General features: G+C 33.6%; 1 protein-coding gene across 1 annotated transcript in view; it reads left to right on the top strand.

The window, feature by feature from the left end:
• SRFBP1 (serum response factor binding protein 1) overlaps nucleotides 1-18,092 on the top strand; it is a 63,700-nt gene that overhangs the window by 24,650 nt on the left and 20,958 nt on the right. Inside the window, exon 4 of the mRNA XM_008067255.1 lies at nucleotides 9,439-9,510. Coding sequence (XP_008065446.1) covers nucleotides 9,439-9,510 — 72 coding nt within the window. The remainder of the gene's footprint in view (nucleotides 1-9,438; nucleotides 9,511-18,092) is intronic.

Raw genomic sequence — 18,092 nt, 5'->3', positions numbered from 1 at the left:
GGGGAAAGTAGACAAAGATTTGTGGTCTTTTGTGAGGGGGAGGGGGGTTGGGGGAGACAACAAATAAGTTAATTATATAGTATGTTAGTACATGATAAGGTATGGAAGAAATAGAGCAGAGTAGGAAGAATTAAGAGAAATGATGTTACGTAGACAGTTGAATATGTAAGTCTGTAGTCCAGAGGAATAGTCAGGGATAGATGGAGATTTGGGGGAGTTTTTCACATACACATATTTAAGGTCACAAGAATGGATGAAATCACTAAGGTAGTATTAGATAATAGTGAAAGAAAGAGCACCAAGGGCAGAGTCCTGGTCCATTCCTAAGTCAGAGAGAAGGGAAAGAACTAGCAAAGGAGACAAAGAAAGATTAGTCAAAAATACGGTTCCTGAATGAAGAAAGTATATGAAGGAAAAAGGAAGTTAACTTATCAAAAGTTGATGAAAAGCCAAGAAGATCAAGAATAAGATGTTGCTAATATGTCAAGTAAGAGGAGTCCTGAGACCTGTTCATTAGATTTAGCAACATGGAAGTCACTGGGGACGTAAAAGAAAGATTTAATAATGAGGAGAGAAGCCTTCTTGAAGTAGGTTTAAGAGAAAATAGCAAGCAGGCTTGGTGGCTCAGCCTGTAATCCCAGCATTTTGGGGGGCTGAGGCGAGTGGGTTGCTGAGTCCACGGGTTCAAGACCAGCCCAGGAAACTTGGCAAGACCTCATCTCTACCATAAATCAAAAATTAGCCAGCCGTGATATCATTCGCCTGTCGTTCCAGCTACTTGGAAGGCTGAGGCAGAAGGATCACCAGAGCCCAGTAGGTCGACTCTGGGGTGGCCGTGAGGGTGCCACTGCACTCCAGCCTGGGCAACAGAGTAAGATTCCAACTCAAAAAAAAAAAAAAGAAAGAAAAGAAAAGAAAGAAAGAAAATTGTATTTGGAGATAGCAAGTATTTGACAAGTTGTAATAATTAGGTTGACCATGTGACCAGGTTTCCCTGGTACTATCCTGACATTCACTACATGTCCCAGAATATTTGTTCTCATTATTTGTTTGAACAACAATAAAGTCAATGTGGTTATGATTAATTGCTGTCAGCATTCTTTTTGGCACCGAAATTTGGCCAGTAGTAGCCTCCTAAAGCCAGGTTATGTGACTTTTTGAGACTTCATTTTGAATCCCATTAGTCCTTTATTTTCTGGAAATTAGGCTATTATAATCCACACAGTCTATAAAGAAGTCCTGAACCTAGGGGTAAGATAACAAAGGAGGGAACAAATGCAACAAATAATGCAGACATAGCAGAAACAGAGATAGGAGCATAACAAAGAGACTCCCAGAATGTCAGGTTACTGAACTGTCTGATGTGAGCAGCAGAAGATTGAGATGCCATTGGTTTCAATAGAGAATATAGGAATGGGTATAGGAAGAAGACAGTGATATTTTATTTGGAAAAATCTCTTGGCAGTATAATGATAGAGTATAACTGTATATTGAAGTTTCATTTAGTAGACCTGTATTTAAGAAACAGAAAGTGTTTAGGAAATAAGCTTATTGTTGTCACTGAAAGATAACCATAATAAAATTCCCATCTCTAGAAAATATGAAGATTTGGATGTCAATAGCTCTCTCACAAATTAGTTCAGATTCTTTATTTCAGTGAAATTCATTGTTTGCTTCATTATCAAATACAGCAAAATTCTAGAATCTAGACTTTTCTTGGTCACTTCTGATTTTTTTGTATTAGGGATTAACTCCTCATAACCTTAACTTTATATTCCAATTTTAATTACAGTTTGGAAAACACAAAAGTATTTTACATTTTTTAAGTTAAAAGCCTAACCTTAGTGAAATCTTTTGGAGTTAAAAATGTCAACATAAGTGCTGCCTCCAAGTTACTTTTTGTATTGACACAATCTCCCTCCCTACAGCCCATTACAGAACTGTCTGGTTGCATACATATGCTATTTCTACTCAACCAGAGGCAAAAGTGCACTAATTATACAGTTATGAGTCATTATATTAGCTTGTTCAAAAAAAAAGATTCTGGAGAGAAAGCAAGGATATAACCAAAATTGGGTTTACCTAATTTTAAATACATTTGCAAAACAGGAACATCTAGCATAGTGAAATAAGGGAACTGGAATAATTCTGATGGATCTGGTTATTTGTGGATGACTGTCTTTAAGGTTGGAAACCTTAGGAAAAAATTAAAACAATTTCTAATACATCATCACTGACAGCATATGTGGCCAAAAAGCAAAATGGGAATTCTAGTCCTTAGCCCTACTTTGATACCTCTTAAACTTTCTTCGGTCACAATGTTCTCTTATATAAAATGAGTGGTCAGGAGTCCCTGAGACCATTTTAAGGCCTGATGATTCTTTAAAAGAATTCACAAGATTCAATAAAACGCCTGTTATACTCACAATTACAGTTCATTACTGTGCTAGGATACAGATTAAAATCAGCAAAAGGAAGAGGCTAAGAGGTTGAAGTCCAGGAAAAAAGAAAAACACATTCGCTTCCAGATATTTTCTCCTAGTAGCGTCATATGGACATATTCCTAGCATAATATAATAACACATACAAAATGTTGTCAACTAGGGAGCTCACCTAAGCCTTAGTGCTCAGGGTTTTTATTGGGAGTGAGTCACATAAGCACGAATTACCTACATGACTGTTCTCAGCTACTCAGACGCTAGCCTTCCAGAACAAGGACACATTCACTGTAAATCACATTGCTAACATAAATGCTGATCAGATTGGCATCATATGGCCAGGGGCTCAGAGATCTTCTCTTTGGAGCTGGCCAAGGGCCAGCCTTTCTCAGTATATGCAGAGTTTGAGAAACCTAGGCATGTACAGAGATTGAGAAACGCACACCTACGGAGTTAACTTTGTCCTGCACGATGAGTCTATGTAATTATGTGATAGCTGAAGTCTCTTATAGCTCTATTGTTTTGTGAATGAATTAGTAATCTCATGCATATATACTTTAAATGATTTATTTGTTTGTTTTTAAGATGTATAGGGTAATCATAATTGTCTGAAAGTGTAGCTATAAGAAACAAAATAGACCAATGCTAGAAAATAAAGCTGGCTTAGATGTCTACAAATAAAAGAATGTGGGTCTTTGACACAAGTTGACTTAGATCCTAGCTCCATGATGAATAAACTCCCAAGTAGGAAGATTGAGACTTTCTGACTTGAGTCGTTTCAAGGAAATCTAAAGAAAGGAAACTCATGAAGCCCAGTTTTAGAAGCTAACTAAGATCAGTTAGTGTTTGATGTGCAAATTATTGAAATTTTTAGTTTCCCTTATATTGTTGGTAAACTAAATGCCTATTTTTTTGTGGAAAAACCTTTGCATCATTTTGCACAGTTGAGTACAATTGCTTGTGTTACTTGTCTGAGTTATTGTCTGCTTTGTACTTGTTTTAAAGTTGTTTAATGCAATATTCCACATATTTAGCTCTTATGTAATTAGTATCTTCATTTGTCCATTTATCTTTGATCCATGGTTTTCTAATTGAAGATGATTTTAATTTGTGATTTTACTACATTTGTCTATTTGAGGGGGTTAGGGGAGTTGTTTGTTTAAGCCACTTAGTGTGTTTGGGTCTTATTTAAAGTTTACCTGATTTTAAAATGCTCAAGAATTTATCTTTCTAATTTGACGTGTATCTGGGTATTTTTTCCCTAAGTCCATAAGGTACAACTTTTGCGTAAATTTGCATATTACCATATGGAATATTGTGCTTTTTTTCTGCGTTTGAAATTGTAGAATATTTAGAGTATTTGCTGCTGTTATATTCCATTTAAAGTAAAGAAAACCCTTTCTAAAATGTAAGAGAAATACACGTAACTGAAAAAAAGGCATAGGAGTTAGTTTTGCATAAAAGAAAACTAAGTGTTTCTCTCTGATTAGTTGTTTTCTGTAGAATTAACAACATACATGAGGAAGAGCATAGTGAAAAGTTATCATGCAAGTGCAACCCAGTTGTTTCACGTTTTTAATTGATATTTTCATAACCATGACTAAATGTGGTGCATGCAGGACTAGGTGATTTTTTAACACTGATTATATATAAAATGTCCTTGGAATAGGTATGCAATTGCTGCTTAAAATGTCTATTGCTAGGTCTAGAAATGGATCTCAGTTTTCCAGTTGGCATGACATGTTTCCTCAGAACAAGGTCGTATTTGAAACTTGCCTGGCTCATTAGCTAATGTGGCTTCCTAGTCATTCACAATATTTCAGTCCTTAAGTAGTGTTTATCTTATCCCGTTATAAATAAAACTCAAAAGTAATGTAGAATACTTACGAATATTAAGAGTAAGTGTACCTCTTTGCAACACTCTAGTAGCTGTTGTTCCCCATATTTGTTTTCAGCTTTGTTTCTCTAAAGAAAATGTCTTCATTGGCAACTAAAATTTATTTAGCACATCCTGAGTTTGACTTTTCAGTTGATAAGAAACTGTACTCTTCTTTTTTTCATTAAGAATGAGTAATACACATTTTTTCATTCTGGTCCAGTTCTATTCAACATATGTCATTTTGCTTGGGTCTGATAGTCAAGGGCGAATCAGGTACCATTCTTACCCTTGAAGATCTTACACTCTAATAATCTCTTTATGCCATGTTTCTATCAAGAAAATGGAAGACAGTGGTTAATGTAAGCATAAGTTATTCTGTGAATGTTGTATGTAGTTCTTCAAGGCATTTTCTTTTGACTAGATGTGTTACTGCCTGACCATGTTCACACTTGAAACAGAATTGTTCCCAAGAAACTGGTTAGAGTATTTCTGACTAGTTATCCAGAAAGCTGAATATTTAGCCAGATAGCCAGAATTTTTGAAACCCATTAGTGTGCAAGTCTTTAGATACTATTTGTCTTTCAGAGTTTTCTATGTTTTTAGTAAGTTAGGGCTTTTTAGAGTTTCATCTACAAAGCTTGCAGTTTTAGCTACTTTCCAGTGTACTTGTGGGAAACCATTTACATATAACAAAGAAAGTTGATGTATTGTTAGGTAATGTAACACAGCCTTAAATACAAGGAAATTGTCTATCACACAGGCATTCTTTGGAAATTACAAATTACTTCAAATCTTGAAAAATCAATTCCCAATGTCTCCCACAGTTTGAATTACTAATCTTGTAGATCCTAGTGAGTTTTGTTGTAATGACTTACTTTCATAATCAATCTGAAGGGTAACATATATTCTTAAAACATAGGTAAATTAATTTTTATGGCCAAATTATAGCCTCTCATTGAAGATATTAAATTCAGTCCTAGAATTTTAAAAAACATTGTTTAAAACTTCTTTCTTTAAAAAAACATACTCAATATTCTGAATCAGAATATATGTAAATCTAGGTTTCAGGACAATTAAGAGAACAATTTACATGTCCTGACAATATAGTATAAACTATCCAAGTAAATTCCACAGCAGACCCTGTGGAGGATTCAGAAAGACTGGGTGAAATTTTTTCCTTATCTTTTGAAGGGAATACTAACATTTAAAGGTGTTGTCTGTCCAATTTTGATAACATATCAAAGGGAGTTTTATTCTGAAAATCAGTACCTGATCTCATCTGAATAATATAGGAAGACAGAAATAACTTCATACTATATTATTCATTGCAGTTTTTGTGTTGTCTAAAAAACTGTGTGATAGTTCCTCAATGTCTACTTAAAATAGCACTTGAACAGAAATTCCAATTACGGTATAGCATTTCTGTTTGTGCATGTTTGCTAAACACAGTTTTTACATTTTATACAAACCATGTCTTAGAAGATAGAATTTCCTTTTAATTACATGTGTGGTTGTATTTAAAACAAAGGCAAAAAATAAGTTGGCGAAAAACTACTGAATTATGAGTGGTGAGATAAAGTTTAAGCCATTCTTACTTTGTTTTAAGGTAAATATTTAATTCTTGGCATTATTTATGGTACATGGTGCTTGTCCAAATAATATGGTGTAATTAATTATTTTATAATATGAAAATTTGTAGGAGATAGTATATTAGTTTCCTAGTGCTACTATAACAAATTACCTACAAAGGTAGCATCTTGAAACAACAAAATTTATTTTCCTATAATTCTGGAGGTCAGAAGTCCTAAAATCGAGGTGACCGCAGAGCTATATTATTTCTGTAAGCTCTAGGAGAGAATCTTTTCTGCTCTGTTTTCACAACTTCTCTAACCTGAACCCATAATCCAGGCTAATAACCCCATCTTAAGACTCTTAAATTAATTATTAATTAGATCAGCAGAGTCCCTTTTGACATGTAAGATAACACATTCACAAGCTTTGACGTGGACATTTGGAGAGCCACTCAACACACTCTATAAGTGATAGCACTGTGTTCTAAAAGTAAAGGTTGTTGTAACCCTGCTTCATGTCTGTTATACAACAAATATAGACAGATAGGTTTTCCCTTCTTCAATAGCAGAATATGTTCTCCGCTTAATAACCCAGTTTAGAGGTGTTATATTCCTAAAATACACATTAGTTTTGATTACATGTATTTAAGTTTTAATATCTGCTGGGGGGTAGCTTTGGGATTTGCAAAATAAAATGAATGAGATAAGAAAATATTGATACTCTGGTTCCTGCTATTACTATTAGTAATAAACTTCCCTTTGTCTCTGACTCAGTAGTCTTGTATTTCCTGCCAACATTCATGAAACTGTATTCAGCTAACTTGTTAGCTTACAAGTAGGATAAAATGTGAGACCCATCACAGATCTTGACTTTAGATGTTGCTAATAGTGGCAAATACATTCTTTAAATATACTGAACCTGATTAAGTTCAGATCAACTTCATTCTGTATGTATCTTGTAAATGTATCGTTTATTCTGCACATTCACATCATTTTCCCTGTAGTGTTTCTGAAAGACCACAGAAGTTGCCACAATTGCATACATGGGTTGCTCGGTACCCTACATTTTTTAAAAAGTACAGTAATACTTCCAGCTCATTTAAATCATGATTCACTTTAAAACCTGTGATTCTTATACCTAGAAGATTCTGATTGTATCAGTTAAATGTGAACCATAAAATACAAATTAATTTGTGTTAGTTTTATATCAATGCATTTACAATCGGTAGGTATACTTTTGATTTATCAAAGAGGCAAAAGATTAGAAGTATCTTTTAATACTTTTAATTAGAATAATCTAATAGTGGTATTAATTAAGGTTAGTCTTATCAGCACCTACCTGTAAGATCTTGGGCAAATCAAAATATTTATTTCAGTCTTATTATCAGTTATTAAATGAGGAATTGAGCAGAGATAATGTAGTTTCCTTTTAGTTGAGCGATTTCATTCATTTATTTTCATTATTTTGTTTTTATTGATACAGTTGTTTTAAGGCTGATAACCACTTAAGTGCTTTCCATAAATTCTGATATATTTTCTTATTTGTCAGACATATCTGTTTATATTTTTCTATCCCCAAGAGTTCTTTAATTGAGGTGTTTTTATTTATTTGTTTTATTTCCAATTGGAAGAACCTTTTTGATTTTTGTTCTTTACTGGTTGGTTGGTTGGTTGGTTGTTTTTTTTTTTTTTAGTTCCTACTTTTTCATTGTGATCGCGGAGTATTGCTTGTAATGTTTTTCTTGATAGAACTTTTTTGACTTAATAGGTGACAATTTTTTGTGAATGTTTCATGTGTATTTGAGAAGAAGATATAATTTATATATTGTATATTTGAGTATAATATTCTAAACAAATCTATAAGACATATATCTTATTAATTGGGTTGTTAAGTTCTTTTAATTCTTTTTTTCCTATTTTGAACTTTCTTAAACTGGAAGTGGTATTCTGAATCTCCTGTTAGTAGTGTTTCTGTTTCACCTTTATTTCTTGTTTCTCCTTAATATAATAAGTTTCTGTGTTTTATTTGATGCATAATCATAAGTATTATCTTTTTTTTTCTTGTTAAATTTTTTTCCTTTGCCTATTCTTTGGTACATTATCTCAACATCTTTCTAATTGTTTCTATTTGTCTGGTATATCTTTGCCCATTGCTTTAGATTTGGCCTTTTCTAATAACTTTTCTTTATGTCTCTAGTATATACAACATATAGTTAGGTTTTACTTTGTACTCCAATTTGAAAATTTTTCTTCTAATAAACCCACTAAACTAACCCATATTCAGTTGTTTTTCTGGTGCTTACTCTCAATTCTGTCATATTTTCCTTCCAAATTACTGAATATTCTATGTTGTATTTACTGTTTATTTCTTCACTTAATGTATCTTCTTTGTGGTTTTCAAAAAATTTCTTTTAGTATTTGGAAAGGTCTATGCTTTCTTTCCATGGCTACCATTGTGTTTATCTCTTACAATGCCTTTACTTTCCTATTTTCTCATGTAATCTATTATTTTCTAGTCTGTCCATTTTAAATGGTAGCCTTTGACTCCTGCCTATTTGCCTAACCTAGATAATAGTCAGTGATTTTTTTTTTTTTTTAAGATAGCAAGGTTTATTGAGGGGACAGAAAAGCTTCCATGGTGTAAGGGGACCCAAAGAAGTTGCTAGTAGTCAGTGATCTTATTATTTCCCCTCTCCACTGTACTTTTTTTAGTTGCAGTTTTTTCTACTTAACAGAAATATATAAAACTTATTTACCAGTCTTCTTCCTAAACCCCACCCTTATCTTAATCCTAGTTCTGCAAATTGATATAATACTAAACATCAGTTCTTGTATCTGAATTATCCCTCTCTAGGTGAAGCTCCTCTTCTGGAAGATTCCTCTAGAGAGGGACATGTGTACAATATTCCCTGAATTCTTGCAGGTTCACATCTGTTTCTCTATAGATATTTGAAGAACTCCTTGACTGAATATAAAATCCTTGACTTACAGTTGCTTGTATTGAGTTCCTTGGAAATATCGCTCTGTAGTTGCTTTAAATTTTGTTCTTAGGAAGATTCGCTCTTAAAGTCATTTTGCTGTAGCTTTTTTAGTAAAATGAGAATTTTCTTTGTGTGGTCAGAGTTATTTTCTAAAAATTAAGATTTTATTTAATATTATGTTTCTTTTTTTTTTTTTTTGAGTTGGAGTCTCACTCTGTCGCCCAGACTGGAGTGCAGTGGCCGCTCCCAGCTACCGCAGCCTCGACCTGCTGTGCTCCGGCGATCCTTCCGCTTCTGCCTTCCAAGTAGCTGGAACTACAGGCGCGCACTACCATGCCCAGCTGATTTTTTGATTTATTGTAGAGATGAGGTCTCGCTGCCCAGGTGGGTCTCGAACCCGTGGGCTCAGGCAATCCACTCACCTCAGCCTCCCAAAGGCGCAGGATTACAGGCTGAGCCACCGAGCCTGGCAATATTATGTTTCTTAAAGCAAGACGGGGAAGAAACTTAACTCAGTTATAATGACTATTTAAAATTAGACTCTAAAATAAATTTTTTTTCCCCCACAGGAATTGAAACCTGATGTAGTAACTAGATCTGCTCTTGGTGACGATATCAACTTTGAAAAAGTCTGCAAAAAGGTATATCTGCAATGGATTGTATTTGTTTTATAAAAAGTTCCTTATTTATGTTGCTTTTTTCTTGGTACTTTTTTCCTTGAAGAGAAAACATGTCAAGAAGTCAGTTACTGTTAGTTTATAATGATTTTTCCTTACTTAGCTCCAGTGTTACCACTGAAAAATATTTTTATAGGAATTAATGAATTTTGCTTTGCTGTGATATCGAAGGTTCTAAAAGATATGTTGAACTTAATATGGCATTTCATGTATTGTATAACAGTCTGTTAATCTTACTATTTAGAACTAAGAATCCTTATTATTATTCTTTCTAAATAATTCTCTTGAATAACTCCTTTAATCTCTGCATTCATCCTGTGAAAGATTTCACTTTATGCCCTTTATACAAATGAGGGAAGTGGAACTAAAAAAATAATGCTGATTAAGGATATAGCACTGTTATGTGGCACAGTCAGAATGTTTTACCAGATATTCTACTCTTTGGATTTACCACTTCTGCTTCTTCCTGTATCCCCTTTTTCTTTCCCACCCACTTTGCTCCACTTGAGAACACATTTTATATTAACTGATTTTTCTTTAATGCTTTTCTGTTTTCACTTTCATTGATTTTTGCTCTAATCCACATTTTTCCAACTTTTTGCTTTGTATTTAATTTGTTCTTTTTCTAGATTCTTAATGTGAAAGTTTATAATACTTATTTTAGACCTTTCTTTTCTAATATAAGAATTTAGTGTTGTAAATTTTCCTCTTCACACTAGTTTAGCTGCATCACATATATTATGATATGTTTTATATATGTATGTATGTATATATATATATACTTTTTTTTAGTTTAAAATGTTTTTAATTACCCTCAAATTGCCTTTCTGACACATAGTCTAATTAGCAATGTTTAATTTCCAAATAGTTGGGAGTTTCTCACGTATCTTTGGCTATTTTTTGTTTGTTTATATGTTTAATTCCCTTATGATCCAGACATACTTATTATGGTTTCTGTTCTTTTAAATGTTCTTAATATTTGTGTTATAGTCCCCAATATGGCATATATTGGTAAATATTTTATGTATACTCTTGAGAACAATATCTTTTAGATATTCAGTAGAGTTTAGTCTTCTGTAAATATTAGGTCAAATTGGTTGATGGTGTTCAAGTGATCTATATCTTTACTAATATTTTTCTGCCTACATTACTGATTATTAAGAGAGGTATGCTGATATCTCCAACTATAAATTTCAGTTTGCCTATTTGATCTTTCAGTGTTACCAGTTTTGGCTTTATTTTTGAAATATGTGTGCTAGGTACATAGACTTATTTAATGTCTTCTTGAGGAATTAACCCTTTATCATTATGTGATGGCCCTTGTTTTCCCTGATATTTCTTGTGCTGAAATCTACCTTGTATAAAATTTATATAGATCCTTTTTTTTTTAAGATGTGGTGTACAATTCAGGGTTAGGTACTTAAGTGCTCATAGTACAGGTAAAGTTCGGTACTCTTATTGATGTTATGTGCCTCTCCCTCCTCTTCTCCCTCCCTCTCCCAGCGGTGTCCCACTACTGCCAATTCCTTTCTTGTAGATAATATTCTATAAGATAAATGATAAATGTTCAGGGTCCATTTATGAGTGAGTACATGTAGTACTCAGATCTTTGTTTCTGGGATAAGTCACTGATTATAATAGATTCTAATTCCATTCAAGTTGCTGCTAATTTCATAATTTTTTTTTCTTTATGGCTGCATAATATTCCGTTGTATATAAATGTACTACATTTTCACATTTTCTTTATCCAGTCCACATTAGATGGACAAAACAGTTGTTTCCATGTTTTTGCTATTGTGAATAATGTTCAATAAACATGCGTGTGCAGCTATCTTTTTTGTGGAGTGATTTGAGTTCCTCTACCCAGAAGGGGGATTCCTAGGTCATATGGAAGGTCAACTTTTAGATCTTTTAGAAATCACCACAGTGTTTTCCACAGACGTTATGTCAGTTTACACTCCCACCAACAGTATAGAAGTGTTCCCTTTTCTCCTCATCCTCTCTAGCATCTGTTGTTTTTCTAGTTATTGATGATGGCCATCCTAACTGGAATAGAGTGGTATTTCAGTGTGGCTTCAATTTGCATTTCTTTGATGATTAGTGAGGCTGAGCATTTATTCATGTATCTGTTGGCTGTTCATGTATCTTCTTCTGAGAAGTGTCTATTCATATCCTTAAGCCATTTTTTAATAGGGTTATTTTTGTTTTTTGTTTTTCCGTATGCTTGTAGATCCTGAACGTTAGTTAGGCCTTTGTCAGATTTACAGATGACAAATATTTTTTCCCATTCTGAGGACTATCTCCCTGCTCTCTTGATGGTTTCTTTTGCTTTGCAGAAGATTTTCAGTTTATGAGGTCCCATTTATCTATTTTATCTTTTATGGCATTCACTTTTGGATAGCTGCTCAGGAATTGGTTGCCTATTCCAATTTCCATAAGGGTGTTTCCTGCATTTTCTGCTACGATTCTTATAGTTTGAGGTTTTGCATTTAAGCTTTTGATCCATTTAGAGTTGATTTTTGTGTATGGGATGGCTAGAGGTCCCATTTCAATCTCTTGCATGTGGTCAGCCAGTTTTCCCAGCACCATTCACAGAATAGGTTTCCCTTTCCCCAGAGGTTGTTGGTGAAGATTTTGCTTCTAGAATCTCTATCCTGTTCCATTGGTCTGTATGCCTGTTCTTGTACCAATACCAAGCTGTTTTGATTATTGTAGCTTTGTAGTAGAGTTTGAAGTCAGGAAGTGTGATACTTCCCACGTTGTTTCTTTTGCTAAGGATTGTTTTGACTATTCATGGTCTTTTATGCCTTCATATAAATTTCTGTATTGTTGTTTCCAGGTCTAAGAAGAATGATGCCAGTAATTTAATAGGTATTGCATTAAATCTGTAGATTTCCTTTGGTGGGATGGATATCTTAACAATTTTAATTCTTCCAATTCATGAGCATGGAATGTTTTTCCATTTGTTTGTGTCTTATTTGATATCTTTGAGCAGTATTTTGTAGTTTTTATTGTAAAGGTCTTTCACTTCTCTGGTTAGGAAGATGCCAAGGTATTTCATGTTCTTTGTGGCTATTGAGAATAGGATTGTGCTTTTTATTTGGGTTTCTGTCTTATTGTTGGTGTATAAGAATGTGATTGTCTTTTGCATGTTTATTTTACACCCTTAGATTTTGCCAAAGTCCTTTATCAGTGCAAGGAGGTTTTTGACAGAGTCTCTTGGGTTTTCAAGGTATAGGAACATATCGTCCTCAAAGAGAGATAACATAACTTCCTTTTTCCTGTTTGGATACCCTTGATTTCCTTCTCTTTTCTGATTGTTCTACCTAGGATATCCAATACAATGTTGAACAGGAGGTGTGAGAGTGGGCAGCCTTGTCTTTTTCGATTTTCAGGGGAAATGGTTCCAACTTCTGTCTGTTTAGCGGTATGTTGGCTGTGAGTCTATTGTAGATGGCTCTTAATATTTTGATGTATGCCTAGGTGTTCAAGGGTTTTGATCAAGAGGTGATGCTGGATTTTAGCAAAAGCTTTTTTTCTGTGTCTAACGATATAATCATTTGGTCCTTGTTTTTACATATGTTAAGGTATTTAATTAACGTTTATGGTCTTGTGGATATTGAACCAGCCCTGCATCACAGGGATGAAGAAGCCTACTTGGTGATGGTGGATGATTTTTGAGATGTGTTGTTGGATCCGGGTTGCTAAAATCTTGTTGAGAATTTTTGCATCTGTGTTCGTCAAGGATATTGGCCTATAGTTCTTTTTCTTTGTTAGATCTTTGGCTGGTTGGGTATCACTGTGATGTTATCTTTATCAAATGAATTGGGGAAAGTTCCGTCTTTCTCAGTTGCCTGGGATACTTTCAGTAGGATTGGTATCAGCTCCTCTTTGTATGTTTTGTAGATTTCTACTGTCTGATTCAGGGATTTTTTTTTTTCTTTTTTTTTTTTTTTTTGTGCGTAGTTTTCTTATGACAAAGTCAATATCCTGGGTTGTTATGGGTCTACTTAGGGTCCCAGTTCTTCTTGTTTCAACCTTGGGAGGTTGTGTGATGTCAGAAAGTCCTCTATTTCATTTAGGTTTTCAAGTTTGTTTTCATACAAGTGTACATAGTATACTCTGATAATCTTTTGTATTTTTGGGGGTCAATTGTGACTTGAACTTTTGCATTTCTAATTGTGTTTATTTGGGTTTTTTCTCTCTTTTTCTTGGTCATTCTGGCTAGGAATCCATAAATCTTGTTTATCTTTTGAAAGAACCAGCTTTTTGTTTTGAATTTTTTTTTTTTTCTGTTATATTATCTTTTGTGTCCTGCATTTGGACTTTTATTTTGGTGATCTGGATTCTTCTGCTGAAGTTAGGGTTTGGGTGGTCTTGTCTTTTCAGCTCCTTTAGGTATTTTTTAGGCTTTTAACTTGTGATCTTTCCATTTTCTTAAGGTGTGTTTGTAGAGATATAAATTCCCTTCTTACTACTGGTTACATGGCATCCCAGAGTTCTGGTAAGATGTTTCTTCATTTTCATGTTTCCAGGAAATTGTAATTCTGTTTTGATTTCTGTGTTGACCCAGGATTGTTCAGCATTATGCTATTTAGTGTCTATGTCTTTGTAGGTTTTGGGGAAACTTTATTGGTGTTGATATTTATTCTTATTCCACTATGGTCTGAGAAGGTGCATGGCAATATGTCAATCTTATGAAACCTGTTTATGCTTGATTTATGGTCAAGGATATGGTGTATAGTCAATCTTGGAGTATATTCCATGTGGTGATGAGAGTTGAATATATATTCTGTGGTTGTTGGGTAAAGTGTTCTGTAAGTATCTATTAAGTCCATTTGGTCGTGTGTCAAGTTGAGGTCCAGATCTCCTTGTTGGTTTTTTGCCTCAATGATCTATCTAGGGTTGTTAGTGGGGTATTTAAGTCCCCAGCTATGATAGTGTTAGACTCAGTATCTTTTAGTTTACCTAGAAGCTGCTTTATAAAAGTTGGTGCTCCTATATTGCATACATATTTCTTGTTGATGGATTGAATCTTTTATCGTTATGTAGTGACTTCCCATATCTTTTTAATTTTTTGGTAGCTTAAAGGATATTTTGATAAGATCACAATCCTGCTTCTTTTGTGTTTCTTTCATCTGAAAATTTGTTTTCCAACCTCTTAAAGTTTGAGAGTGTCCATTCTGGTGAGATGAGTCTCCTGGAGACAGCATATTGTCACGTATGTTTTCTTACCTAGTTTGCCATTCTGTGTCTTTTCGGTGGTGCATTTAGTCCATTCACATTCATGCTAATTATTGAGATGTGAGAGTTTATCTCTGTCATGAAGTTCTTATAGAATTTGTAGTTGTTTGTTTATTTTTTGTTGGCTTTCTTTTGATTTTGGGGTTGATATATGTGTTTGTTTTCAGTCTTTTTCCTGCATTCTTGGGAAGATCGTGGTTTTTCTTTTTTTTCTTTCTTCTGTGTTTAATACTTTCTTAAATGTTTCTTGCAGAGCTGGTCTGGAGGTGGTGTAAACTCTTAGGGATTGAATGTCTGGGAAGGATTTTAATTCTATACCACTGATGAAGCTTAGTTTAGCTAGGTAGGAAATTCTTGGTTGGAATTGTTTAACTTTGAGAACTTTGAAGACTGGACTCCAGTCTCTTCTAGCCTGTGTGTTTCTGTAGATAAGTCTGTTGCTGTTTTAATCAGTCTTCTCTGGTAAGTAGTCTGACCTTTCTCTCTTTCTGCCTTTAGGATTTTTTCTTGTATACCTACTTTGTGTAAGTGAATTACTGTGTCTAGGAGTGGTCTTCTCATGTGATGTCTTATAGGGCTTCTCTGAATCTCTGAATGGTTATATCTCTGATGAAATAAGGGGATTTTTTTGAATTATTTCATGGAATATTTGTTCCAGGGTGATCTCTGTCAGCCTCAGGAATGCCAATTAATCAAAGGTTCCACCTTTTGATATAATTGCACATGTCTTGGGGGCTTTGTTCCATCTTTTTAAGCTTTTCTGTTTTTAACAGTTTGGGCTAGTTCCGTATTTTGGTCCTCAAGCTCTGAGATTCTTGCTTCTGCTTGGTTAATTCTACTTTGCATGCTTGTGAGTTTGTTATTTTAAAATTTATATCTTTATTCAACTTTCTTTTAGTTAGTGTTTACATGGTATATCTTTCTCCATCATTTTATTTTTAACCTGTATATGTCTGTATAGTTTAAGTGATTTTTTTAAATCACTAGCATATACTTATATTTGCTTTTTCTTCAGTCTGATAATCTCTGTGTTTTAAGCAGTATGTTTAGCCATTTCTGATAATGTGATTACTTATATGTTGGATTCAAATCTACCGGTTTGCTAGCTATTCTCTATTTGTTTCATATCTTCTTTGCTTTGTTTTTCTTTGTCCCCTCTTTAATTATTTGAGCATCTTTCTAATTCCTTTTTATCTACACTATTGACCCATTCCATGCACATATTTTATTTTTACTTCTTAGTAGATGCTGTAGTTTATAATATACAGCCATAATTAACCAAAATCCTTCAAGTAATTTTATACTGCTTCATGTATGGTGTAATGACCTTATAATAGTAAATGCCCAATTATTTTGTTTCTTTTCTGTTATTGTTGTTATACATTTAACTTTTCCATATGCTATCAGCACATAATAGATTTTTCTATGTTTTCTTGGACACTCTGTTAACTTTAAAATTATTAAACATACGAAAAGTCATTTCATTTTACTGTCATTTATTCAATTTTTGTTACTCTTTATTTAAATCTAAGTTTCTTGTTGGTATGTTAATTTTGCTTGAAGAACTTATCTGAAAACATCTTGAAGAGTTAGGTCAGCTGGCTACAATTTTTGTTGGCAAGAAAGTTCTTATTTCTCTCTTATTTTTGAAAAACATTTTTACTTAGTATAAAATTCTGTTGACAGTTCTTGTCTTTCAGCACTTTGTCATCTAGTTTCCATGGTTTTGTAGGAAAAGTTTGCCATAATTCTTATCTTTGATTCTCTATGTAATTCCCACTCTGTTCCACTTTATCCCAACCCAAGCTGCTGTTAAGACTTTCACTCTGAAGGTGAAATTTGCAGTTTATCCAGACTTTTTTTTTTCTTTTTTACTGTTACATTGGGAGCAGTACTCTCTCTGGCTCTCTAACTCTACAAGTAGAAACCAGAAGTCCCTAAATTTCAAAATCTGGATTTTAGAAAGAAAGAAAACAGAAATCTAAATATTATTTTGCTTTTTTTAAAATAAACCATAAGACTATAGAAATTTGAGGTATCTAGAGTGCAGTCTTCAGCTGTGTGTTTTCAGGGCATACATGATAATAACCATTTCTGCCCTCAAGAGACTTAAATAGGAAAATTTGATGTATGCTGACTCTGGATCTGATATTTTTAACAGTAACATGCTTGAATTGAAGACCATCATTAAAGGTCCCTCTGAGCTCTGAATTTTTTCCTTTACTTGAAACCTCTGTAAATAAAATTTTTGAGAATCACTATTCTCAAAGAGATGGGAATATTCAAATGTAATAAATACAAGTATACTTTATAATATACGATAATAATTTAGTTTCTAATAATAACTGCATTAGCAAAATGAATAAAAGTTTGTGTAATGTTAAGGAGATTACCTCTCAAATTGATGTAAATTTTACTAAAACTAGGCTTATATCTAAATATTCGTGCAATAGGTATTTAAGGGCAAGTCAGCATGCTCTATGATTTCCAAAATTTTTGTTTTTCTCAGGACTGTTTGTTAAAAATTTTACCCCATGCTAAACGTATATTAAACACATGAAAACAGCTATTATGGAGGTTGGCGCTGGCAGTTAAGAAACAGAGTCACCCTGTGGTTTCTGAAAACCATTGCTAAAGGCAAAAACAAAAAAAGATAAAATATATTAATCTTGCCCACAAAGAGTTTATATTCTAGAAAGAGAACTGATACTTAACAATAAGGTGTGTTTAAGAAAAAAATTGAAAATACTTGGTCATTCTCATGCTACTTAATTGTCTTTAAAATGGAATCATTTGTTAAATAAAACATATTTGGCGCTTATAGTTATTACTAAAGTATGGTAGGTACAATCACATTTAATTTTTTAATATTCTCAACTCTAATTAGAGGAGCCTTGGATGGAAGGAGAATATTATATCCCCACATTGTACAGAAAAGATACTAAAGCTTAAAGAGATTAGCTTGTACAGATTAATACAGCAAACAAGTTAACCAAGTCAGGATATAAATGTATGTCTTCTGAAGGTTTCATTATTCTAGCAGACTTTTGATCTGGATTTGAGTCTTATTCATTATTTTCTAAAATCTCATTATTCACCCTTAATTGTGACAAATACTAGCTTTTCCTAGGTTTGTTTTTCTTTAGGATTGCTGTGGTATCCATGTAATAAGCCCACTCATTTTGAATTTGTGTGTGTGTGTGTGTGTGTGTGTGTGTGTGTGTGTGTGTCAGGGTCTCAGTCTGTCCCCAGAGCTGGAGTACAGTAGCACAATTATGGCTCACTATAGCCTTGACCTTCTG

Source organism: Carlito syrichta, unplaced genomic scaffold (genome assembly GCF_000164805.1).
Source record: "Carlito syrichta isolate Samal-C Ts95f unplaced genomic scaffold, Tarsius_syrichta-2.0.1 Scaffold106330, whole genome shotgun sequence".
Lineage (NCBI taxonomy): Eukaryota > Metazoa > Chordata > Mammalia > Primates > Tarsiidae > Carlito > Carlito syrichta.
The sequence above is the reverse complement of the archived record's forward strand: the minus strand, read 5'-3'. Positions and strand labels throughout refer to the sequence as shown.